We start from the raw sequence: 27,428 nt of genomic DNA on the forward strand, positions 1-27,428 counted from the left end.
GCAATTGGGAGTAGGATTTGTCTCATGGGAAAGGTATGCAGAAGTACAAACAATATATTCATTAGGACAGCAAGGCCCAACCTTAGGCGAAAATGCACCAAAGCAGCTTTCTGCTGAAGCAAGCAGCACATATAATGAAACTTAGTTCAATCACAGTCGAATATGGTTTGCGAAATACAAAATGGAGCCATAGGCGCTAACTTAAGCCTGCATTCTATTAGGACAGCTCAGTGGGTTACCTACAAATGTGGCAGCGGCTACTAACTTAGCCTTATAATGCTAACCTAATATAGCACAGTGCAAGAATAACACAGCTAGGGGATTCTCAGACTAACAGAAGTTGGAAGCTTGCGAGAGGTCAGGGGTCACTGGCTCCCAAATTATGATTGTCGGGTGGACCTCTCTGGAGTTTTGGGCCACTCGGTCTCAAGCCGTGGCAGGCGGGTAGAGAATGGTGCATTGGTTAGTCTTTTGGGTGTGAGCAAATTCGGTGCTCACGGGAGAGTCTGTTGAGTGCAGGACAGTACCTTGGGCATCTGTGGTTTTGCTGCTGTGGGACAAGCAGTTTTTTTTTTGCTGTAGGCAGGTCATGGTTGGGACAGGCCGGTAGGGCTAGGGCCAAGTCAGTTGGTGTTCTGTTTCTTTCTGGGTCAACACAGCTCTTCGGTCATCCTTTCTTCCTCAAATCTGAGGCAGCAATGTTCAGGGTCACCCTAAACACTAAATTTCGATGCACCAAAGGAGTATGCAGGTTGGGACCAAAGGGTCCCTTCCCTTGGGTGGGTATACCCCCTATTATGCAACCCTCCAGGTAGAGGGGGCATGGGCCTCCTCCTAATTGGCTAAGTCCCCTCATCTTCAAGATGGGGGGGACTGAAATGTGTGGATCACCTCGCCTGAGGTGTGGGGTTGGCAAGTTATCAACTTGGATTTCCTGTTGATTCGCCCACCCAAACAGGGGGTCCGAACCAGTTACTGGGGGCAGCAAGAGGCAGGGACATTGTCAAAAGGCAGCAAGCCTTTGATGCTCCCCCTTTTGTGGACCCAGCTCATCCTGGTGGAGGAGGCATGACATCTCAGACCAGGATGGGCTTGGTCTCCGGACCTAGAGAGCGAAGGCCCTCTACCCTGGAGTCCAGAAACCTGGCTGGTGGTGGCAAATGGGAGGCAGACATTCAGGAACCAGGCCTGGTTAATTTTTAGGGGCATCTCTAAGATGACCTAGGAGTGCTTTTTAAATAAAATCCCACACCTGCATCAGTATGGATTTAATGTACTAAGTTTGCTACCAAACTTCCCAGTTTTTAGTAAAGCCATTATGGAGCTGTGGAGTTCGTAGTGACCAACTCCCAGAGAATATATTCTTTATGGCTTGAATACGCTTACAATGTCTAAGAATGGACTTGGACACCATAGGGGGTACTGGGCTCATGCCTCTGTACCCTCACCTTAGGACTAGTGCACCCTGATTGAGGGGTGTCGTGCCTTACGCAGTAGATTGCAGGCATGGCCCAAAGGGATGTGGGCCATGTCAACTCTTTATTACTATCTACTGAGGGTTTTAGGGGTAAGGGGGAAAAGATTGGGCGCTCAGCTAATGTGGGTGTGATGTTTCAAAGGTTAATAGACTGGTGCATGAAGGCAAGGGGAGAGCCCTAAAACCCCTCTAAAAAGTTTGTGTGTTGAAGTCAACCCACCGAAAAGCAACAGAAACAAATTGCCTACTGCACTCAAAATAATAGTGTGTCCATGTGGACACCAAGAAGCAATTGCAACAGCAGCTGCTAGAGAAACAAAGTAAAGTCTTTAGAACAAATCTTCATTTAATGTCCTTAGTAGCCAGCCGACACGTGTTGCGTCGCTTTGGAAAGTAAATTCCGCGACTCCTCAGGGGTAACGGAGAATAACACCACGAGGAGGTCTCAGTGATCCTGACCTGAGATCTGGTGATCTCTGACCTGCCTCGAAACTCTGCGGTCATGTTGGCATCGGAAGACGACTAGGAAGCAGGCACATCCCGCTCCAGTTTCCATTTCCCACAACAGGGACTGTTACTCCATGAGCGTACTCGCTCCATCGAACCTCCAGACTCGACACACTCCCTGCTGGACCACGGGAGTGTCACAGGCATGGGGTACAGGTCAGAAATAAGAGTTCCACTATACTGTTAATGATATTAAGTTGGTGTCCCCTCCTAAGTCCATAGACAATATCCAAAATCTTAATTGGTAAAAAAAGCGTGATAACCAATCAAGGTCCTGATCACAAATGACGAGAAAGGAGATAAGGTAAGGGGTGCGGCCCGCTACTTGTGGCAGTGTAAGTGTAGTTAGAGTAAAAACACAGACATCCAATATCGCGTTATCAGGTGTATGGGATGCTTTCGCTAAGGATTACGGATGTTGGTGTTCCTGCTCTGACCTAACTTACACTGCTACAAGTAGCGAGCGGTTCTTCAGTCACGTTATTGTGGGTGCAGGACGCCGTCGCCCAGGATTACGGATGTCGGTGTTCTTACTCTAACCACACTGTAGCGGGCCGCGCCCCTTACATCATCTCCTTTTCTCATCAATTGTGATCAGTACCTGTATTGGTTTATCACAATTTTTACCAATTAAGATTTTGGATTTTATCTATGGACATAAGAGGTGACACTCCAACTTAACATCATAAGCAGTATAGTGGAACTCTATTTCCGACCTGTACCCCGTTCCTGAGACACTCCCTGAGGACGCAAGTCGGTCTCTTTAAGTGAGCCAATCCACAAACAAAACTTTAGAACCTTCTTCCTGCGTCATCTCATCCGGGACTTGTCTGGCTTAGATATTTCCTGCTTACCACCACATCCACTTCCTGCAGCGACTGAATTTGTTTGTGGTTACTATACCACAACTTCAAGCGGCCTGATTCATTTAAGATATTCTTTCCTTGAGGAAGTCTGGGTACGAACTTTGTAATGACGAAACAAGTGTTGGCTGCTTTTGACGCTTGAATTTGAATACATGAATCAAAGAAAATCACATGCACAAAGCGTTCGATTTGGTCATCTTGTCCTAACAATGTATTGATGTATTACATGCATATTACAATTATATTGTTAAAACAATCTTTCGACCAATACATTCTTCTCAATATTGTAATTTGGATAGTGCTGTACTGACCCTTTCAATTTTACTTTTAGAAACGAGACTGCTTCTTACTGTCATATTCAGCAATAAGTGAGTTGGTAGTGAAAAAGAATATGGAGAATAATGCTAAGGTGCACTAAATCCAAAGTTCTGCTTTTTAACTGAAAATGATGTATGTAGATGTGATCTATGTGTCGGGTTCATTTCACAAGTGAATTGTGGAAAAACCTGGCAGTTGGAGGGAAGGCTAAAGTTTGGATGACACAATGAGATGGAATTATATGTATGCACTGTTCTTCTGAAGGTAATACAAGGACTGTTTATCAAGTTAATGTACTTTGAAAGATTCACATACTTGAATATATATCCCAAAATCCAATGCTGAACAGATTATATACATACTCATGCCCCATCATACACACTTTAGAATGACTGGACTTCACTTTCATGCAGTTACCCCACGCAGCTGCACACTCTGCTGGCAATACTTTCGACTCTGTATTCCCAGTAGCTCCCTTGTTGCAGTCCATAACCTAAATCAATTGGTTTGGGCAGATAAACTTGGATTGTTTCTACATATTTATCCACCTTTTACCTCAGTTTCTATTACTAGTGTAGACTGCAGCACATGTAGCCACCTTTGGAAGAATGTTAACCGTAGATCATTTGTCATTTCATGTCCTTTTGAAAAATTGGATTTTTAATTCGGAGCTTAATCAGGACCACTAGCCCTCTTATTTTACCAAAACATTTTAAGAGCCAGTGCGAATCCCTCAGTGAAATTGCTTGAATCAAACGTTATGCTGAGTAAACCGCCACTGAAATGGTTTACTGAAACATAGGGTTGAAAAAAAGCACCTGTCTTTCAATTGCATTCTAAGTGGAGACCAAAATGATAGCAACATGAACTTAACACACAAATATATATATGTATTTTCCAAATGTTATTTTCTGGGTGCCAAATAACGGATAGTTTCTTACCTGTTGGTTTAGTTTTGCAGCTTGAAGATCTTTCTTGATTCACTATGCTGTGCATTATTCCGCGGTCTAGTGGTTGGGTCCGGAATCGTAGTCTTTTCTTTTCTTTCGGAGCCCAGGTGGGAGTCGACGTCCCACCTTTTGGTGTCCTTCCTGTGATGTCGGCATGCTTCCTGCAGAAGCTCCCACCCTTGGGCGCCATCTTCGGATTCTTTTTCCGAATTGTATGGTAATGTGTCGATCTTTTCTTTTACCGCTCTTTCCCTTTAAGTTCCATTAAAGTCCCTTTTTTTGTTTACCACCTCTTTTCTTCAGCCTCATCTTTCTGGTGGAGGTGGGTGGGTGGGTGGGTTCGCTAGTGAATCCAGAAAGATCTTCAAGCTGCAAAACTACACAGACAGGTAAGAAACTATTAGTTTTGCAGCGTGAATCTTTCTGGTTTCACTATGCTGTGCATAGACTTTGTAGCGGTTTGTTGTTATTGTGGCAGCTGGGTGGAAGATGAGCTTGGGTTCTTGAATATGTGCTGAAGCACCTTCCGTCCCACTTGTGCTTCCTTGTTCATTTGTATGTCCACACAATAGTGTTTTGTAAACGTGTGCACAGAAGCCCATGTTGCCGCCAGGCATATGTCCTGAATGGGAGTGTTTGCCAAGAAGGCTATAGTAGCTCCCCATTTCCTTGTTGAATGGGCCTGTGGCCCCTCTGTTAGTTCTTGCCCCACTTGTTTGTGGCAGAATTGTATTGCTTGCGCGATCCATCGTGCAATTGTCCCTTTAGTAACAGCTTTGCCCATGAAGCTTTCAGCAAATGACACAAAAAACTGTTGTTTTTCTGTGATCTTTAGTTCTCTCTATGTAATGCATGACTGCACGTCTCGCGTCCAGAGTGTGCAGTGCCCTTTCAGCTTTTGTTGTTGGTTTCTGGAAGAAACTTGGTATTTGAATTGTCTGGTTGATGTGGAACTTGGACACCACCTTTGGCATAAAGTGTGGGTCCGTTCTCATCACCACCCTATCGTTGTGAATTTGTATGTAGGCTTCCTGTAGCGTTAACACCTGTTACTCGCTTACTCTGCGCAGCGAGGTGATTGCCACTAGGAATGCTGTTTTTAACGTTAGCATCAGTAGTGAGGCTTTATGCATTGGTTCAAATGGTGCCTTCATGAGTTCTGTCAGTACTATATTGAGGTTCCATGCAGGCGCTGGTAACCTTTTAGGCAGTGCAATCCTTTTTGCACCTTCCAAGAATCTTTTTACAATCTAGAAGTAAAGAAGCTTTTGCCCGTTTCTCCTCTAGTATAAGCGACAATGGCTGCTAGGTGTACCCTTAGCGATGATGAACTCAGGTTAGTCTCGAGCAGGTGCATGAGGTACTTAAGCACTGTAGAGTCTCTCGTCATTTCGTTGTGTAGTCCCTCTTTTCTGCACCATAGTGTGAACCTCTTCCATTTGGCCACATAGCACTTATGCGTGCTTGGTCTTCTTGCCTCTCGAAGTACCCTCAGGGTGCTCTCAGGTAGCTTTAGGTGTGCAAACTATGTCCTCAGGAGCCAGGCTGCTAGGCTGAGACTTTCTGGCTCTGGATGCAACACCTCTCCGTTTTGCATGGAGAGTAGGTCTTTCCTTCTCCCAAATTTGTGTGGTACACTGTGTCATTTCCATAATCTGCGAGTACCATGTCTGCCTGGCCCACTGGGGTGCGACCAGTATTAGGGTAATGTTGCTTGTCCTGCACTTGCTGAGTACCTTGTGTATCAGGGGGATTGGCGGAAAGGCGTAGACAAATGTCTTTGACCAGCTTATCCATCGGGCATTCCCCAGGGACCCTTCCCCTGGTTGCCTCGATGCGAAGTGTTGGCATTTGTGTGTTGCAAACAGGTCTATTGACTGGGTTCCCCACCTGTCGAACAGTTTTTGTTTCTTGTGCATTTAGCTCCCATTCGTGTGAGGCCGATGTCTGTCTGCTGAGCCAATCCGCTTCCACGTTGTCCTTTCCTGGCAGATGTATCGCCAGTAGATCTATTTTCAGTGGCATTGCCCATTTCCATATTTCCTGCGCTAGTTCTGACAGCGGGGCTGATTGTGTTCCTCCCTGTTAATGTAGAACATCGCTATTGTGTTGTCCGTCTGGATCAACACTGTTTGATTGTACAACTTCATCTGGAAAGCTTTTATAGCTAGGAGAACGGTCTTTAGTTCTAGGTAATTGATGTGTTTGACCGCATCCGTTTGTGTCCACAGGCCCCTCACTCGGAGTTTTTCCATGTGTGCTCCCCATCCCTTTTGGGATGAGTCTGCGGTGATGGTCACTGTTCGTGGTGTTAGAAGCTTTCCCCTTGTTAACTTTCCTTTGTTCCACCATGATATCTCCTCGTGCACTGCGTGCGTTACAACCACTAGGTCCTCCCAACAACCTGTTGCTTGTGACCATTGGTCCTGCAGCCACTCCTGGAGTGGTCTCATGTGTAGTCGCACATTTGGTACAATGTGGATGCATGAGGCCATCATTTTGCTCACCGTCCTCACTGTCAGAGCTTGCCCCTTCTGGTAGAGGCGTGCCTCCTTCAACAGCACCATCGTTCTCTTCTCGCTGGGGAACACCTTCCCCTGCACGGTGTTGATTTTTGCCCCCAGAAATATCTTGACCTGTTCTGGGTTTATCGAGGATTTCTTCCAGTGGATGGAGAAACCCAGGGCCATCAGTGTGTCTGTCACTATTTGAGCGTGCTGTTTGCACGTGTTGTATGACTTTGCCTTTGTTAGCCAATCATCTAGGTAAGGGTATACGTGTATCCCTTTCCTCCTTAAGTGCACTGCGACTGCTGCCAGACACTTTGTGAATACCCTCGGTGCTGATTTTAGTCCGAAGGCCAATGCTGTGAATTGATAGCAATTTGAGTTTATTGCAAATTGTAGCAGATGTTTGTGCCGTCTGTTTATTGGGATGTGCAGGTAGGCATCTTTGAGGTCTATGGTGACCATGAAGTCCCCTGTTTGAATCTGTGGAAGTACTTGTTGCAGGGATGTCATTTTGACTTTGTGTCTTTATGAATTTGTTGAGGAACCTTAGATCCAGGATGGGTCTCATCTACCTTGGGTACTAGGAAGTAAGTAGAGTACACCCCCTTGTTCCTTTCCATGGGAGGTACAGGCTCGATAGCCTCCTTTAGTAGGAGTTCCTCTGCCTCCCCCTGAAGAAGAAAACGAGTTACTTACCTGTAACTACGGTTATCCAGTATTGGTATCTTTCATAGATTCACATGCCTGAATCATTCCCCGTTGTCGAGGCGGGAGTCCCACGGTAAATAAAATATATAATAGCAGTGCCTAAAATTTCTTGTAGTAGGCTGGAAAAGCCTAAAGGCCTAACTAGGCCTCAAAACTTAGCAGCCTATCTACATCATTATGTAAAAAGACCTGAAATATTAGCCTCAGCCAATCAGCTGTCCTCACCCTCTAGAACCTTCCCTGCTCAGGCAGTTCTCCTCAGATTTTCCCAGCACAAGTGAGAAGTAGTATCCATAGCCAGAACTGCCCTACCGGGGAGGAGGGTGGGTGCATGTGAATCTATGAAAGATACCAATACTGGATAACCGTAGTTACAGGTAAGTAACTCGTTTTCTTATCCAGTATTAGGGTATCTTTCATAGATTCACATGCCTGAATCAGAATAGCAAGCAGTAACATCATGTCTGTCGATAGAGGAAGGTGGGAGACAAAGAAAATATAAATCAATCCCCACACAACCAGGAAGGTAATAGAGTACAAAACATGCCAACATAACATATGCATCAAAACCTTCGAATATAACAGATAGGACAGCATTATAAATATGTAAAGTTTAAAATATATAATCTTTCCAACCTTAGTGAAGAAGATGCTGCAGCACTGCATCACCAACAGCTGTGTCATCTTGAACTGCCGACTGCAGACAGTAATGTTCGGTAAAAGTGTGCACACTTTTCCAAGTAGCAGCTCGGCAAATGTTCTCTAGAGTCACTCCAGCGAAAAGGGCCGTAGAGGTCGACACTGTTCTCGTGGAATGAGCTTTAACCTTCCTTGATAAAGGTCTATTGGCCTTGTCGTGACAGAAGGTAATTGTGGAGGACAACCACCTGGCAATAGTTGCTTTTGTGACAGCTTGACCGAAGGTGGGTCTTCCATAGGCAACAAACAGTTGCGTAGATTTACGCATGTCTTTTGCAGATAGAATTTGAGACATCTTTTGACATCTAGAGAATGTAAAACCCTTTCTGCAGGAGTTTTCGGATCCGGGAAAAAGGTTCTAAGCTTGACCGGTTGATTAATGTGGAATTGAGTTGGCACTTTAGGAATGAATTTAGGGTTGGTCCTAAGTGTAACAAAGTCCTTAGAGAACTGCAGAAAAGGTGGAGTAATAGTGAACGCCTGTATTTCACTAACTCTGCGAGCAGAAGTAAGAGCCAACAGAATTGCAACTTTCCAAGTCAGAAATTTCAGTTCCGCTTTATGGATTGGTTCAAAGGGCCTTTTAAGAAGTTGGGAAAGGACTACATTAAGATCCCATTCCGGAGGAGGAGGACGAACTGGAGGAAAAACTCTGAAGAGACCTTTAAGGAATTGTTTGATCAAGGAGGAAGAACATAAGGATGGTTTGTTGGAGTGCTTCCTGAATCTGGAGATTGCTGCCAAATGTACTTTAATGGAAGAAAAAGCTAGACCTGATTTAGCCAGAGAAAGCAGGTATGGAAGGATGGCTTCAGGAGGAGCCTGCAGCGGATGAACATCATTATCTCCACACCATGAACAAAACCTCTTCCACTTGAAACGGTATGTTTTGATGGTACTTTGTGCACGTGCTTGCGACAATATTTTCCTGCATTCCGAGGGAATGTTTAGGTCTTTGAACTCTAGGAAATCAGGAACCAAGCGTGCAAGTGCAGCGATTGAGGATCTGGATGTTGAATCTGACCGTCCTCTTGTCAGCATCGACATAGTCGGTTTGAGCCGAAACGGAGGCTGTTGAGACAGCAGGAGAAGCTCTTGAAACCAATATTGTCTCGGCCAACGTGGAGCAATGAGAATGAGAGTGCAGTGTTCCCTCTTCATCTTTTGCAGGACTTTCGGAATGAGCGGAATCGGAGGATAAGCGTACGCAAACATTCCGGTCCATCTCATGAGGAGGGCGTTTCCTCTTGACCCCCGTCCTGGGAATCTGCTGGCATAAAACAGGCACTTGCTGTTTTGCTGCGTGGCAAACAAATCCAGCGTTGGTCTCCCCCAAAGGCGAAAGACTGTGTCTACTTGATGTTGTTCGAGTTCCCATTCGTGACAGTCCACAAAGGTTCTGCTGAGACTGTCTGCTAGAGAGTTTCGAATCCCTTGAACATGCTCTGCTTTGAGGGATATGTTGTGCTGTAAGGCCCATTCCCACATTTCCTGAGCTTGCAGTGACAGGGTAAGAGATTTCGTTCCTCCCTGTTTGTTTATGTAGAACATGCTGGTGGTATTGTCCGTGCGCACCAGGACTGACGAATTCACGATCCTCGGTAGGAAAGCTTGCAGGGAAAGAAAAATAGCCCTGAGTTCCAATATGTTGATGTGCATCTGTTGGTACTGATGAGACCATCTTCCCTGGATCTGAAGGTCCTGAAGGTGACCTCCCCAACCTTCCATGGACGCATCCGTAGTCAGAGTGTAGTCCGGAATCTCTTGGAGGAAGGTGAGACCCTGCGACAAGTTGTGTGTCTTCGACCACCAGAGAAGAGCCTGTTTCATTTTGACCGTGACTTTGATGCGGTCGTCGAATGATCCTTCGACCTGTTTCCACTGACGAAGCAACTCTTCCTGCAACTGTCTCATTCTGAGTCTTGCCGTAGGAATGAGATTGATCGCAGCTGAACACATCCCCAGAAGGGAAGCATACATCCGCACTGAAAGTGACTTTTTTGCGGATATTTGTTTTGCCAGTTTGACGAGCTTGTTTTGACGCTCCTGTGTCAAGTATGCCTTGCACTGGCATGTGTCCAAGACTGCACCCAGAAAAGTTAGTCGTTGTTGAGGGTGGAGCTGAGATTTTTGAGAATTGAGGGTCAATCCTAGGTTCGAGAACAGTGAAAGTGTTTTGTTGACTGCCTCCATGGTCGAATGACTGGTGGGACCCTTTAACAGCCAATCGTCGAGGTATGGGAACACCTGGAGTCCCAGGGACCTCAACATTGCAGCCACTGGGGCTAGACATTTCGTGAAGATTCTGGGGGCCGATTTGAGGCCGAATGGGAGGACTTTGAATTGGAAATGGACGCCGGCCACTTGAAATCTTAGGAATTTGCGGTGGTTGGGGTGAATAGGGATGTGAAAATATGCGTCTTGCATATCCAGAGAAGCCAGAAAGTCTCCTTCGTTCAGACAATTCAGAATGTCCTTCAACGTGACCATGCAGAAACTCTGTTTCTTTAGATATTTGTTGAGTTTGCGTAGGTCCAATATTGGACGCCACTCTTCTGAATTTTTCTCCACAAGGAAGAAACGTGAATAAAAGCCCAGCCCTTTCTGAGAAGGATGGACTAGTTCTATTGCATTCTTGTGTAGCATCTTTAAGGCTTCTTTGAAGAGTAAGCACAGACGAGGGGGAGGGGGACCCCTGGGCGGCGTTGTGGGAGGTTTTTGTAAAAACTCCAAAGTGTGTCCCTTGCTGACCAATTCCAGGACCCACTGATCCGAAGTTATTTTCCTCCATTGATGGTAATAGGCGGAAATCTTGGCGCCCACGGGAAGGGAAAGAGGAATGGCCGACATCCGGCAAAGCTCATTGGCGCTTGTTAGAATCTCTCCTTTGATTACCTGAGCGCCGTTGTCCTCCCTGCCGAGAGAAAGAACCAGAAGCAGGCTGCCTGTTAGAAGATTGATAGTATGGTTTGTTGTAGGATGATTGATATTGTCGATTTTGTTGGTTTGAATAATTTCCTCTGGAGGAGTAACCACGACCTCTTGCACCTCTAAAGGACCCCCTCTTGTATTGCAGGGTTCCCAGAGATTTCGCTGTGTCGGTATCGGTTTTAATAGCCAATAAAGCGTCATCAATGTGCTTTCCAAACAAGGACTCACCATCGAAAGACATGTCCAAGATCTTGGTTTGGACCTCAGGTCTAAAGGTGGTAGCCTTGAGCCAACCTTGACGTCTAAGGACAATTGCTCCAGCCAGTTGTCGAAAGTTGGTATTAGAAATGTCTAGGGCGCAATCAATAATCTCCGAGGCCGCCCTTTCACCTTCCTGCACAATTCTGCGTACATCCATCTGATGATCCTCCGGGATCAGCTCAAGATATTCCGAGAGCTCCGACCACATCTGCCTGTCATATCAAGCCAGGATAGCTAAGGAATTTGCTGCTTTAATGGATGCTGCTGCGTTTGCAGAAAATTTCTTCCCAATGGCGTCAAGCCTTCTTCCCTCCTTGTCAGGTGGCGTTGAGATGGGAGCAGAAGGATTCTTGGACTTTTGCTGCGCCGCCTGAGAAATGACCGAATCCGGTCGAGGATGGCCGATCAAACAAGCAGGTGTATCGGATGGTGCTCGATACTTTTTATCAATCCTTTGTAAAACTGCTGGAATGGAGGCTGGTGTTTTCATAATATTGAGGCCTTCCTTCCAGATATAGTCAATAATAGGTATGGCTCTGATCACTCTCCGATACCCTTCCTTAAAGTCATGTAAAAAGCAGTCCGACTGCTCAACTGTGACGACCAATTGAAATCTATTAGCAGCTCTCTGCATAATATTGTGAAAACCCCCAATATCTTCAGGTGGAGAGTCTGAAGGACGTGGAGGTGGCGGAGAAGGTGTAGGGATGACATAATCCTCCCAAGGGTCCACTGGAGTGTTATCCGGCAATTCTCCCTCCTCTCTACTTTCGTCACCATCAGAGGACGAACTGTCCAAAACCTGAGGAATTGGTGAAGTACGTGGCTGTGGAGACAAAGGAGCTCTTGGCGACGGAGGTCGTGGCACAGTAGCCAGAGCAGATGACCCAGCAGGCGCACCCTCAGTTGGAGGAAATCTGTCGATAATCTGCCAACATAGCTTGCAAGTCCTGTATTAAGGAAGTAGGTAAATGTGTTGTGTCCTCAGACCGAGGAAGTCTAGAACGAGGTGACTGATATGGAGTGGAGTATACGTCATGCGTATATTGCTCCTGAAACTCTTCTTCATCATCCTCTTGAAGTTTAATATGCAATTGAGAAGGGTGACAGGCAATCCCAAAGGGGTCATCATCCTCTTCTCCTTCTTCTGACTCTCCTTGCATGTATGTCTCCAAAATGTGTGATGGCAAGAGCGGAGATATATGTGAATAATCCTGCCTTTTGTAAGTCTTCATTTGGAAATGAGTGAATTGTATTTTTGCAGGTGGGGCACCGTGCAGCCGATGAGCAGAAGCCCCAGTAAACAGATTCTCCGTCGACAGCGCTGCCAACGCCAAAGATTTTGTCGTCGACGAGGCCGTCAAAGGTATTGTCAATGACGAGTCCTTCGATGTTGAGAGTGTCGATAACGCCGTCATCGACGAGGCCGTCATCGGCGGGTCCCTCGTCGTCGAGACCGTCGCCGGCGTCTTCGTCGACGGGACCGTCGATAATATCTTCGTCGACGGGTCCCTCGTCGACGGGACCGTCGATAATATCTTCGTCGACGGGTCCCTCGTCGACGGGGCCGTCGATGGTATCTTCGTCGACGGGTCCCTCGTCGACGGGGCCGTCGATGGTATCTTCGTCGACGGGTCCCTCGTCGACGGGGCCGTCGATGGTATCTTCGTCGACGGGTCCCTCGTCGACGGGGCCGTCGATGGTATCTTCGTCGACGGGACCCTCGTCGACGGGGCCGTCGATGGTATCTTCGTCGACGGGGCCGTCGATGGTGTCTTCGTCGACGGGTCCCTCGTCGACGGAGCCGTCGATGGTGTCTTCGTCGACGATCCCTTCGTCGTCGGGGTCGTCGATGGTGTTCTCGCCGACGACGCCGTCGTCGACGCGTCCGATGGTGGCGTCTTCGTCGACGAGATCTTAGTCGACGAGGTCGTCGATGATGTCTTTGACGACGAATCCCTTGGAGACATTGTTTTCGTTGACGACGGCCGTGCGGTCGTCGACGGAGCAGACGTTTGTCGATGGAGCCTTCGCAGAGAAGGATTTCAAAGACTGTGACTTGGTTTTTGATATTAAAGGTGGAACAGACATCAAAGGTGACGTGATAGCTGAAGTGGTAACCACAGAAGTAGAAGAGGAGGTAGAAGTCCAAGTAGTAGTTGGTACAGACACCAGAGTTAAAGTTTTGGTCTGGGTAGTACTCACATGTGAAGAAGCCGATGCACTCTGAGAGGGTTCTGAAGCTTTCTGAGAGGATTTCAACAATTTCTTTCTCTCAGGAGAAGCATTGTCCGTGGATCTAGCTCTCTTGCTAGAAGTTGAGGCTTTGTCCTCATCAGCAGATGAAGACTTCAGCCACAAAAGAACCCTTGCCTCCCTATCCCTGATGGTTTTCTGAGGGAAGGTACGGCAAATTCTACAGTCCTTCACCACATGTGAAGGGTGTAGGCAATAAATACAATCCGAGTGCTTGTCATCCACATGGACTCTCTTCTTGAAGCAGGTTCCACAGGGTTTGAAAAGCTTTCCTTTCAGACATTTTGAAGCTAGAAAATCCAAAAAACTGAGTAGGCACTCAGGGAGACTCCCTTACACACGAAGTGCGGTGAAAATCTGAGGAGAACTGCCTGAGCAGGGAAGGTTCTAGAGGGTGAGGACAGCTGATTGGCTGAGGCTAATATTTCAGGTCTTTTTACATAATGATGTAGATAGGCTGCTAAGTTTTGAGGCCTAGTTAGGCCTTTAGGCTTTTCCAGCCTACTACAAGAAATTTTAGGCACTGCTATTATATATTTTATTTACCGTGGGACTCCCGCCTCGACGACGGGGAATGATTCAGGCATGTGAATCTATGAAAGATACCCTAATACTGGATAAGCTCTAGTTCCTTGTTTGCTAGTGCTCTTTTCTTTGGTTTTCTGCTTGGTGGTGTCTTTTCTAACTCTATGCAGTACTTGTATTGGGTTGATGATCCATTTGTCTGTGGTAATTTTCTTCCACTCCTGGAGAAAACGGTTTAATCTTCCTCCCACTGGTGTTACGTGCTCGTGGTTTTTCGGTGTGGGACACTCCTGTTTTTTGTGCTCCACCCTTTGAGTTTTTGGAAGGGTGTGCACTATCAATGTGGCCGAGTCACTTGGAGGTGGTTTGCTGTCCACCCCTCCTGTTGTGTCCACGTCCACTCGCCCTCCCGCAAAAAGACTGGCCCCTATGTTGATATTGCCAGTGCTGTTTTTGCTGGCCTTGTTGCGTAAGGGTGTCGCTTTGGTGGGAATGTTGGAAGGACTGATGCGACGTTCCCGGCTGGTTCCCCCCTCTCCCGTGTGGTCTCCGTGACGGGGTCCCTCTCTTTGCTCCCCTGAATTGCAAGGCCCCCCCATAGATCTTGCGGTGTCGTTATCCTTTTTGAGCTGTGAGAGCTTGTCGTCCACTGGTGTCCGAACAGTGTCTCCCCATTGAACGGAGTGTTCAGGATGTTGTGTTGCACCTCTGGTTTAAAGCCTGATATTCTGAGCCAGGCTGGTCTTCTTTCTGTGATGCCCAGCATCATAAGTCTGCTGGCATTGTCTGCACCGTCCAGTGCTGTTTTTAGGCAAGAGTTTGCCAAGTTCTTCCCCTCCTCTACCAGGTGCGAAGCCCTTAGTTGGTATTCCTGAGGGAGGGGTTTCACCAACTGTCCCAATTTGTCCATTATTTGGTAATGGTGTCTGTTGAGCAGTGCGTTGGAATTAGCCATGTGCCAGTGCATAGCGGCATTCCTTTCGATTTTTCTTCCTGTTAGGTCCATCCTTCTGCTCTCTTTGTCTGGGGGTGGACCTGAAGTAGTTGGGACATCATCATTACTGCAACAGCAAGGAAAAGGGCCAGAGTCAGCAGTGACCGTCCCCTTTACGTAGGGTGGGTCCTTTGAGGAGTGTTTGTATTTTTTCTCCGTCCTTGGCGAGACGGGTTTACAAGTAGCAGGCTCCTTGAATGCCTCTTCCTTGTCCTTTGATGCTTTCAAGCATTGGCAGGTACTGGTTCCTAGTGTGCATTGGTAGTAGTGTCTACTAGGAAATCCCGTCGGCACCTCCTCCTCGAGCTCGACTCTGAACTGCGTTCTTGATGCATTCATTATAAAGTCCGATGTCGTCCGGCAGCGAGGGCCTCGCTGGATATGTGTCTACTCCCTCTTCTGGACTCTCAGCTTCGATGTCCTGCCACTCTACCTGTTGTGTATCAGAGTATGTAGATTCTTGGTACACCCTTTGGTCGTCATCTCCCTCCTCTTCGTAATGGGGGTATCATCTTCCTGATATGTCAGATCTTCCAAGCTCTATGACACTGCTTCAACCTCGAAGTCTTACTCTTCTTCATCTACCAACTGTACTACCGGTGACTTGGGCCTCGACGGAATTGTGCAAGATCTCTATTTTTTGTTTAATTCTTTCGCTGCAGGATGTTCTCCATCTCTGCCTCGAGTCTCCTCTTCTTTCTTTCCATCTCCGCCGCCTGGTCAGCGTCGAGTGGTTGCGCCGCTCTCTTTGCCGTGCAAGATGGCGGCGAGACAGGTTTCGGCGGCGAGACTGGTCTTGCGTCTTCCGTCATCGACTTCGAAGTGGTTTTCGGAGTCGAGCGCTCCTTTTCTTGGACGCTTTGTCGACTTTGGCTGGTCGCCGTCCCTCGGCACCAGGGAGTCCTTCTGTGAGGATCCGCTGGGCCTGGATGTTGCTGCAAAGGCCGAAGTTCTCGGCATCGGCACTTTTGGGGTCTTGCCCTCGTTTTTTCGAGAGTCTGGGGCAAACTGTCAAGAGTCTTTCGGGCCTTTTTGGGGCGTCGAGTCTCCTACCTTTTCTGTGGTCTTATTATTGGTCTCTGCGACAGTGTACCCGATTTCTTCGGCGGCGTAATCCTCCTAGTCGGTCGAGAGCCCCAGGTCTCGAAGGGACGGGGGTTGGCCCTTGCCCTGCATGGTGTAGTTTGCTAGTCTTTGCCTCTCTCTCACTCAAAGGGTCTTCGGCGTGAATGCTGAGCAGGTGTTGCAGTCCTTGCTTTCGTGGTCAACCGGCAGGCAGAGGTTACAGACTGGGTGTTGGTCCTTCTGCACGTACTTGTGGTGGCAGTTGCAACAGAATTTGAATGGTGTGTTTTCCACGTCTTGCGTTCAGGGGGCCCCCTGATTGCACACTGTCCTCTGGATGTCGAATTGCGTTGACATTTTTTCTTTCTTTGTCGTCCTTTCGATGGTGTAGTCTTCCTTCGTCTTCTCAAAAGTTTCTCCCAAAAATCTCAAGTTTTGCTTCTCTTCTCTCCTAATCTCTGGAGCCCTCTTGGGAACGATCCAGACCCAACGGCGGAAAAAAGAATCTGAAGATGGCGCCCAAGGGTGGGAGCTTCCTCAGGAAGCATGCCGACGTCACAGGAAGGACACCAAAAGGTGGGATGTCGACGCCCACCTGGGCTATGAAGAAAAAAAAAAAAAAAAACTACAATTCCGGACCCAACCACTAGACCGTGGAATAATGCACAGCATAGTGAATCCAGAAAGATTCACGCCGCAAAACTGACACAAACAGAAAGAAGTTTTTCCTGCTACAACAAGAGCAAGTTTCTTTAATTACCTTCATTATTCCATCTTCGGACCTGTACGCCAATCTAATTTTTGTTGTTCATGGGGTATGTGGATTTTCTCTATCTAAATCCACTCGAGGAGGTTAAAAAGTAGGTTTGTGGAAGAGAAACACAGGATCTTACTTTTTTTCAAAGAATTATCAAGCAAAAACGTTTCTTTGAGAAATTATGTCCCAGTTTTTGGAAGATAAGCGTTGTGAACTTGTAAGGCCTTCACATTAGTAAACTCTATGTGAAGTTGAAATGGCTGTTTCCAACTGAATTGTAAGCAAAACTTTATCCTGTTTTTTCTGCAGTGAATGCACTGGTTTTATCCAGATGGGACTGCTTCATTCTATACAAAATGTAGTGTCTGGGATGAAGGAAGTTGTACATGTCCCCTGTTCCAAGCTCTACAGACCGGTCCCTTGATCTAAAAGGTGGAGACATTTCAATTTACTGTTCTTGGGCTATCTGTATCTAACTGCCTCACAAACTTTGAAAAATAAATTCCAGAAGCACCATTCTTTAGGCATCTTGCACTCCTCTATGTCAATGTAAATGGTGACCTTTTGGCTTAAACAGCGCAGCGAGTGGGGGGCGGGGGTGCATTCCAGAATCAGGTCTTTGCTGAAGCCATAAGGGAAATGAAGGAGGAATTGGAAGACATTTAAACGTATGTAAAGGCCTGAAAAATCTACAGCATAACAAATCAATGTGTTAAGCGCTAGATCCAATCACTCAAGCACTTTAAACCAAACACCTGTGTTGAGAGATTTGTACCCAGTGAGTGCAGCTGCTTAAAGTACTTAGGATTTTAGGATTTAATTCCCGCTCTAATTAGAACACACCCATGACCAAATGAGATCCCTTCCAAATGAACTCAAGTTAAAATGAGTTCACTTGCTGAGGAATATTTATTGGAGTAAAATTAGGTGCGGGAGAGCAAACACATTTTAAGAATACACTTAAATAGTAAGATACCATAGGACAAAATCCAAAGAGAAGTGTAAATGTGTATGTAATAAAGAAAAAACACACAAAGGTAGAAGATCAATCTTTATTAAAAAGTTGTAAATCTGATTTAACACAGGTGGTAAAAAGAGGCACTCAAGCCACTGATCTAGTAAGAGGAGAACAGTAACAATTACACTTTGTATGAGCAAATAGAAACCACATTGGAGTGTGCTCACATAGCATTTAAACCACAGGAATTGAAGATCTTCAATATCTATTAAAGACAAACATTGGACGGGGATTCTTCAATTTCCCCACAAGAACTAAAAACAAGCAATTACCCGAATGTCAACTCATAAAATAAAAACAAAAAGTACCAACCGAATACTCCATGTGGATTAATGCACTCATCCATATTTTAATTGCCCATTATTTCCCCATAATTAAATAGGACTACATTGTTCTGAAAAACTGCAGCAAGAACTACACAACCATTCACTCCAGGGACATGGGTGCAAACATCATAAAAGCAATTAGACATGCTCTTTGTTAGCAATGGTTTTGAGCCACAGCATGATCGGTAGCAATCTGTGTCAATGATTCTAGTACTGGAACAAATTTAGGTTAATTTTAACATGATTCTTTTTTACAGCAGTTCATTACCAGATTCATGCTATGTCCTGCATAACTCAGATATTTTAAAAGGTGTAGATTAAGTGACGTGTGTAAAATTAAATTTAGAAAATGTCTTTCATATGGACCAGCAAAGTTTCTTTGAACACCACATTAAAAGGGTATCATTTCCATAATAAAAATGGATTTCATTAATTACTCTCCCACTTTCCTTCCCAATCTCCAATAATGAATGTCCAATAAAAGTCCTGTAAAGAAAGTCATTGAGAAGATATTTTGCTCGCCAAAACTTTAATTCACTTTCCATTTAAAGAGTGTAGGCATTATTCATGAGGCATTCCTTATCGTCAATAGGACTCCACACACCTCCAAGACCACTGTTGCGCTGGTTTCGTCTAGCCATCTTGACGAAAACCACCACCATGGCCCCAAGTAATATCGCAATCATGATTGCAAGAAGCACCGACAATGCAACGGCTGTGAAAACAAGAAACATGGTTTACAAGGTCACACTTTGATTACGTGGATGTCACAGAATTTGTTAAATATCTTTGCGAGAGGCAAAAAAGCATCGATAGAACTCACAGAAAATAACCCAAACAAGCACGGTGTGCAACTGCAAGACTGAAATAACAAACTTACAGAAGATTTTGCCCCCTGACCGCATATCTGCCAACATATACAGATAAGTATGTGGGAATTTGTTGGTCTAGGGTGGAATGAGCTGAAAGTTCGTGTACACTGACAAACTCATGTTTAAGGGTACTTAAACTCCTTTCCAATCTCTTCCCACAATGGGAAAGGTTACACATTTACTCTGACAAGGGCAGGAATAAAACGTTTTAATGTGCAAGGGAAAAAAAGGAAAAAAGGCGGTGTAGAAAAAAGTAAACTTCTATATCACTCAGCAGGTTCACATCAGAAAATACATATGCATTTTTTTGTTCATAATAAAATGGAAATTCACAGAAGTATTCTAGGAACAGTTTCCAGGCAGACTGTCGTACATGCTTGTAAATTCATGAAAGTCGTAAATCTACACCATGCAAGAACAAATACATGTCACAATCGCCCACTGCATCCAAACTAGTGTTGGACACTAAGATCACCACTGAGGACGTGCTGCAAACAATCAGAGACCCATCCCATAACAAAACCCCAGGTCTTGACTGTATACCCATCTAGTAGTGCAGCACTTTTTACTCACAACTACTACCCAAATTGACCGACATGTACTAAGTGACACTGGCTGTAGGTGAACTTCCACTGTCGCTCTGAGGAATCTCTCATGGTTTCAATCCTGAAACTTGGTAGACCCCAGACGCAACCCACATATTGACCTACTGTCATTCTGGGGGCAGATAAGAGATGGGGCAAAATGCTAGCAGACATGTTATGTCCGGATACTCCCAGATCTCATCCATATAGATCAGAATTGATTCGCCCCATAGCGCAGTTTCTCAAAATATTTGCCGGCTGTCCCACATACAAGCTAGGTTAGAGGGCGCTCTCGACAAGCCGCTTTACGGATATTAAACCTGGAGAAGGCATTCAATTTGCTAATATTGAGCTACATTTTCCAGGTCATGACAATCTGGCATTGGTCCCCAACTTCTTGCATACTCTACTCCTTTAAACCAATCAGATATCATTGGTCCATCTGGGTCGCCTCATCTCTGCCCCCATACCCAGTGAGCAGGGGAACCAGACAGGGCTGTTCCCTTCCCCTCTGCTCTTTGCCCACACAGTGGAGCCCATAGCCATCTGCTTACAAAGTGAGGGCATTTGGCGTCCCTGTACGCCAATGAACTGCTCTATTTAAAGACATCACGTCAGATATTACCCCACTTCGCAAAACACTTGAGTTTGCAACAGCCACTGGACTCTGGGTACATTAGGACAAATCAGTGATACAGCCACTCCACTCTGACCAACCACCCTGGTCCGTACATATGGGCACTACCCCTCTACGCTGGCAGGGTACAGCCACTCACTATTTTTTTTGGGGGGGGGGGCGTTGTCTTTATCACACTCCTTAAGACACATTTGATGGGATCCTACGGGCAGTAATGCAGGGCATCAAGCCACAAATGCATTTCTGGTGCTCGTTAACTCTGGACCAGATAGGGAAAATTGAACTGGCAAACGTGATCATACTGCCTCACCTACTGTATCACTTTACTAACCTCCATGTGGTCCCGCTCAGCTCATTTCAAGAGCTTGACTCACTGTGAAGTCCTCTTATCTGGAGCAAAGGATGGAATTGTGAAGCACTTCGCAAATTATAGCTCCCAATGGACTGAGGAGGGTTGGGTGCCCAGTCTTTTGAGGCATGTTATCAAACAGCACAATTGCAGTGGGCATCACTTTGGACTGCTGTGATACACGTTGGGAGACCTGCAATGCAGATGGCGTGATATCATCCCCAGCAATCCATTGCCTCCTACTTCTTAAAACAATACACCCCCCCCCCCCCTCACCCCTCATAAAAGTGGCTGTGGCCCGCACTAGCATGACACGTATACACAGCGTGTCCCCGAAATCACCGGTGTATGCTTCTGCGTTGCCCTGGTTGGTCTTCCCAAATTACCCAGGTTCTATACAAGACTACCTGACTCTCTCCACAGAACGCTTGATTGACACAGCAGATGATCTTTACCTCAATGGGCAATTTCTCTCATTTGATCAGCTGGTAACAGATTATGGTTTACCCCCCGGGGCAATTCCGCTTCCATCGCCAGCGCATGCATACCTATCCTATCCTGTGGAAAGCCACAGATAAAGCCCATAAAACACCCTGTACTACAGAAGATTTGAATGACTGGTCCTGGCAGTCATCTAATTACCTGGCTGTATAAAGCTACAAGCGAGTTAACTAGGATTCCCCTAGACACTCTCGTTAGATAGATGGAAGGAGTCTGGATGCGCACTGCATGATAATGAGTGGGAAATAGACTTGTAGTTCCTGTACCAAGTGTCCCATAACTAGTTTTAAAAACTTGCAACTCTTTGTTACACTGCACATACCTCACCCCAGACCAATAAACCAGTTCTTCCTCCAAGCAGACGCCAACTGTCCCAGAAGCCAAGCTCCCGGGCGCAGACTAACATGATTTAATCCTGCCCAATCCTGTACCAATTCTGGAAGAAGGTATCCAAAATTTTACATCAAGTCAAGGAGCTTCCCGATATCCACATATGGGAGGCATGCTCACTTGCCATTTTCAAATGCTGCAAATCCCACAAAATACGCTTGCACTTTGCCTCTAGCGATCCTTGCTGCCAGGCGCACTCACCTTGCATTGACAATCCCAGACAGTAGCCCCCCCAGTGATGCAGTGATTTTTTTCCAAACTGCCAATCTTTTTGCCCATTTTATTTTGAAAGCAAACAATCCTGCTTTCATGCTTATACATCAATCTGCATATAACCAGGGAGCATTTCAACTAGCCCCAAGTGGTTATATTTGGCAATCTTCACAGTTTTATAGTGCAACCACTGTCAGTAATGCAAGCAGAGAACACTGCATTTCCAGAGAGCACACCTAAGATAGAAAATGCTTGTATACAGGCGTCAAATTGATAGATTTGTGTTCACAGATGTTGAATGCTAGAATAAACGCTTGGGGCAACCTGTGTACATTTTAATGCCTCATAACTGAAACTATTAAAGTACATTGGCATTAGGAAATTAAGATAACTCGTACCTTAGATTGAAGCTACATTTTTCTGAAAGGTGCAGCTGAATTGAAAAATATTATGCAGTGCAACTCTGTGTTGTAACGGTATCACTGCCGCGTACCATGGCCTTGGCACGCGACAGTGAATGACAGGTCATCTAATTTGCATGACGAATTGCTTGCTAGAAACAGTGGTTCTGATGAAGATGTTCAACCCAATTTCTCTGCACCGACTGATCACCCACCTGATCAGAGTGATTAAACAGATCCACACTCAGACCCTGATGTAGTGGTTGACAGGCCATCTAATACGCTTAATGAATTGTTTGCAAGAAACAGTGGTTCAGATTGTGTAATCCCTACTTCCATGGCACCTACTGATCACTACCCACCTGATCGGGGTGATGAAACAAGTTCACACTCCGATTCAGATGTAGGTGTTGACAGTCACTGTCTCTGGAAGATTTGGTAGACCCATCAGCAAACCTAAAAGATACGATGACTTTATTTGTGACTAAGTTTTCTTTCTGCAATGTTCAAAGAGGGGAAGATGTGTTGTAACTATCACTGCTGCGTGCCATGGCCTTGGCACGTGACCATGAATGACACTGCTCAACTGCACGCGATGGCACGCACTACAATTTTAGCATTAACCATTGGTCCCCCAATGTTCCACGTTTATACCATTATTCACATTGTCAACCGTTGTCTTATACCGGCACGGTCAGTTACCTTAGAGCTGCGGAGCCGTTCACATGTGTAGGGGCTGTTAATAAAAGCTTCTTCTTCGAACCAATTACGACGTTCTGTCTTCATTACTACATACTGCAGCATAAAATGTTATGCTTCCCAAAAACAATTACAACCTGAAGAAAACGGAGGAAATTGCAAACCGGCAGCACTGCAAAAAAAAAAACCTGAAAATAGTGCACTGTCACTTCAAAGGGCAATCAGCTTCCCTATACCAGCATTCCTTGTACTATCATCTGCCTCAGTCAGACCTTTCTGAAAGGTTTAATTAAGATTTTGGGTGCGGAGTATTTCACCATTCATTAACTGGATACCAAGAAGGTTGGATGATTGTTTGAGTTCAATGAAGAGACCTATAAAGCAGAACTGAAAATACAAGTAAGTAGCTTTGGATTTTGCATTGTAGGTCTTTCAGTACTAGTTATAAATGTTAGACTTTAGTAAGCACAGATATCGGATATCCAGGTGAGGCATGCCAGAACATATCCACAAAGGAGTGTGTACATATTTCCAACCAAAAAGGGTACACAGCAGCTCTGCCTACGGCAAGATCCGCTTGGGCGTCTGAATTCAACACGTTTTAGCTTTAATAACAGTATAGACAACTGTTCCATTAAATGAAATAATTAGAACTCACTTCGACATTTCCGCTAGAGGCGTGAGCTCTAGGTTTTCTTGACCATGTTCTATTTGCTAACTAGCAATAAAAAATATAGCGAACAATCCACCTTGTTAGAGATTGTTTTGATGCAGCTGTATCTAAATGTAAGGGACTAGCAAACAGCTGTTTGTGATCTGAGAAGAGTCTTATTTACCAACAGACTTTCCGCTAGAGTTGAAGTATTACAAAAAAAAAAAGATAGTTTTGATCGTGTTAACAGGTGTAGACACAGATCCCTAAATTTGTGAAATCTCCCCAGGGTTCAGACTGGATCCGGATATTTTTTCAGCAGTACCTCTGCACGCCTGGGCACTGAGTCACAAGGCTCTGCAATTACATAGACTCCGGATGTGACGTCAGTGGAGCCATATAAGTCCTCTTCAGTGTGCCGACATCAGCTTCTTCTGCCAAACTTTCCACGCCAGAACGCCAAGCCACTACAGAAACTGGCTGTGGAAACAGGGTCCCAAAAAGATAACAATCTTTACTACAAATAGAACATAGCAAGAAATGGTACGATACCAGACCTACATCAGTAAAGAAAATATGAGAGAAACCTGCCCTGATAAAACCAGAAAAGAAGAACTAAAAGAACCACTCTCCCTTAAACACAAGGTCTGGAGACTCAGTGCAAGTGCCAAAAAAGGCGTCCTGCAAGTCTAACGCTACCATCCAGTCTCCTGGATTGAGAGCAGAAAAGACCTGAGCCAAAGTCAACATCTTGAACTTCTCCTTCCAGAAGAAGCAGTTGGCGTTCGAGGCCCAAGATGGGATGCAGACCCCCTTTGTCCTTCTTGGGGACCAGAAAGTAGTGAGAACAACCACTGCCAACTTCTAGCCGAGGAACACACTCTATGGCCCCACTTGGCCAAGAGGGCCGTGACTTCCTGCTGGAGAAGTGCCAAGTGTTCCCCTGACATGCGGCGGTACTGAGGTGGCATGGCTGGAGGGGTGGACTGAAAGGGAAGGGAGTAACCCTTGCGGATAACCTGCAACACCCACTTGTCCAATGTGATGGCGTGCCAGTATGGGAGGTGATGGCGGATCAAGCCACCCACTGGTGTGGGGTGCCCCCCCAAAGCTCAGATTAGGAAGGTTTGGAGGTAGAAGCAGCAGGGAGGAGGTGGACTGACCACCACACTGCTTCCCAGACCGCCCCTGCAGAAACCACATCTGCGGCCACGCTGAGGCTGGTTCTGCACAGGCTTGCAGAAAGAACATGCCTGGGCACCCCTTCCGTGGCCACGAAAGGAATGAAAACCATGAGTGGCTGGGCTTTTCGTGGAAAGACCGAAGGACTTGGCCGTGGCCCGCGAGTCCTTTAAAATGCTCCAGCGCACTGTTGGCTTTATCGCCAAACAGGTGAGTGCCATCAAAGGGCATGTCCATGAGTGAGCTTTGGACATCTGGCAAGAACCCCACAGATCTCAACCAGGCATGGCGACGAAGCGCCACAGTCGTAGAAATTGCCCTAACGAGTGAGTCTGCGGTGTCCAAACCACACCGAATGGCGAACTTAGCTGCATCTTTACCCTAGACAACAGCTTGGATCTCTTCAGGACACTGAGCCAACACCTGTGCAACTGTATCCCATACAGTGTGGGAATAGCAGCCCAATAGGCATGCAGTGTTCACCTCCCTAAGCTGGCCGAAGAGAACTGCTCCAACTTCCAAAAGTCCATATCCGGCGGAGCCATGTGTAAGGCACTCTGGGACGTCGAAGCTTGGATGACCAGGCTCTCGGCGTGGGATGAGTGATCAGAAAGGCAGGGTCACCCGGCGATGGCTGCAACCAAGTGCCCAGTAAGACGTCAGTGAGGGCGTCATTAAATGGCAGCAGGGGCTCCGACGATGTGGACGACATCTGGAGCACCTCAGTGAGGAGATTCGTTTTTAGGCCACAGTAGGGAGATCAAGGTGGAGGACCTCAGCTGCCTGACGGAGCACCACTGTGTAAGAAGCAGCCTCCTCCATGGTAGGTGGGGGGGGGGGGAGAGAGCAAACCCCGGGGTCAGAGGAGACATCAAGGCTGCCAGCCTCCTCCAACTTGTCCACCCAGTCCTGCTCAGAGTCACACTGACGAGCAAGAGGGCCCTCTGACCCCTCCCAGTTGTCCTCCACCTCTGCCGTATGTGGTACAGACCGCAACGGCAGGGCATGTACCAGGGAAGGAACAAACTGTGCCGGGAACAGCGCCGGACGAGGCCAAACCAGCGCTGTGCCCCAATGCGGATCCCAGGTAGGGACAAAATTGTCCCGAACAAGTGGCATCCACTGCGGAGCCGGTGGCGGCGCTGGGGCAGGAGCCGGCAGTGTGGCACCTTGTAGTGCCATGGCTGGAGCCAGCTGCGCAGGATTCCGATGTTCCAACAGGATCCGGACACGGGACTGCAGGGCCCAAGGGCACGCGGGCGGGAGCCCGAGGTCTAAACAGGCAGTCCATGGTAGCAAGAAATTCTTGCACCTGTGCGGGTAGGCCGCGGGACTCCCGGGCTCCGAAGGAGCCGCAGGGGCAGAACCCCCTGTCCCCCTCGTCCGCATCCAGGGACTGACGGAGGGATGTGGGAGAGCGACAAATCTTCGATTTCTTTTTGTGTTGTCTCTTACCCGAATCAGAGGATGAAGGCTTGGAGCCTGAGAAGCGATGATTGTGGCCCCACAAGCGTTCTCTGGAGCAACCCGTGAACGACGCTGGGACAAGTGTCTGACCTCCAGCAGCTTACGGCACCGCTCCCTCAAAGCCTTCGGGACCATGGCCAGACAGTCCATACAGGACCGAGAGTCGTGGTTGCTCTCCAGGCAGTAGAGCAAGACACCGTGGGGGTCCGCCACCAGCATATTGTGACGGCAGGCCCCACAAGGCTTAAAACCAGGCATCCCTATGTGCACCAGTGTAGACTTACAGGAGACAAAAGTCTCAAAAAGATAGTCAAAAAGTGACTAAGGTAAGTGCTCTAACCGGTCTGCGCTTACTGGTGGGAATAAGAAAGAACTGACGTCAGTACGCATGGGTGGTGTCTAAGTAGTCTGCATGACGTCATCTCGACGCATACAGTGACTGACGCGGAGCCGCACAATGCCACCTGACGCACAGAGGTACTGCTAGGGAAAACTTTCCGGATACAGTCTGATGCCTGGGGATATTCTAAGGTAAGGAATCTAACACTAATGTGTTTCTTTCAGGTACATCATTTATAGCACTGACAGCCAGGAAACTGCTTCCTGGTTTCTCTGAGAACTTGAAAGATTAAAAGGGAGATTGCTAGAAGTTAGAAAGTAAGCTTTCCATTGATAACTCTTATCATGAAGTGTCTGGTGATCACAGTGGACGCAACTGTCTTTCAGCACCTCCTGAGAGGCTGATGGAGGAATCTTCCCCCCCCAACCTGCCGCCCATAGTGGGCAAAGCCCACTAGACACCAGAGAAATTCCTTAAAAAAAGGTTTAAAAACCACACACAAACGTGAGGGTGACCTGCCATGGCAGAGGGCCAATACCCAAAAAGGGAACATTACAGTGTCTCCCCACCAGAGGCACAGAGGGAGTTTCCAATCTGCTCCTTGGCTGGGTAGAAGGCCAAACATATCAGGGATGTCATAAGTAAAGAATAAACACCGGGTGGTGGCATAGCACCCTGGTAGAAGGCTAGGTCACTGCCCCAGAATTTGGCAATACAGTCTTTCTTCCACCCCTCGAGGAAGACTGATGGAGCAGGGGTGTGGAGAGATGGAGTTAACTCACAATTTGCAGGCTGCAGTCCACAGGAATGGTGGGAGAAGGTAACAAAGCGTACCAGATTATAGTAATTTACATACACCCTTTGTCCCTCACATTCGGCACAAAGAAAAACTACATATGCACAAGGAAGATGCAGGAGTAACGCCCAGTTTCTATATTTGAGGCCAGAAACTGCGCTACAGCCCCACACCTAG

The 27,428-nt window shown here is 46.7% G+C and overlaps 1 protein-coding gene across 2 annotated transcripts in view; it reads right to left on the reverse strand.

The window, feature by feature from the left end:
• Nucleotides 1-17,862: 17,862 nt before the first annotated feature.
• LOC144781567 (putative Kunitz-type serine protease inhibitor) overlaps nucleotides 17,863-27,428 on the reverse strand; it is a 123,981-nt gene continuing 114,415 nt past the window's right edge. For both annotated transcript variants that reach the window (XM_078660478.1, XM_078660479.1), the window contains one exon: nucleotides 17,863-18,883. In XM_078660478.1, coding sequence (XP_078516604.1) covers nucleotides 18,714-18,883 — 170 coding nt within the window. In that variant the 3' untranslated portion in view covers nucleotides 17,863-18,713. The remainder of the gene's footprint in view (nucleotides 18,884-27,428) is intronic.

The sequence above is a fragment of the Lissotriton helveticus genome, chromosome 9 (genome assembly GCF_964261635.1).
Source record: "Lissotriton helveticus chromosome 9, aLisHel1.1, whole genome shotgun sequence".
NCBI classification, from domain to species: Eukaryota; Metazoa; Chordata; class Amphibia; order Caudata; family Salamandridae; genus Lissotriton; species Lissotriton helveticus.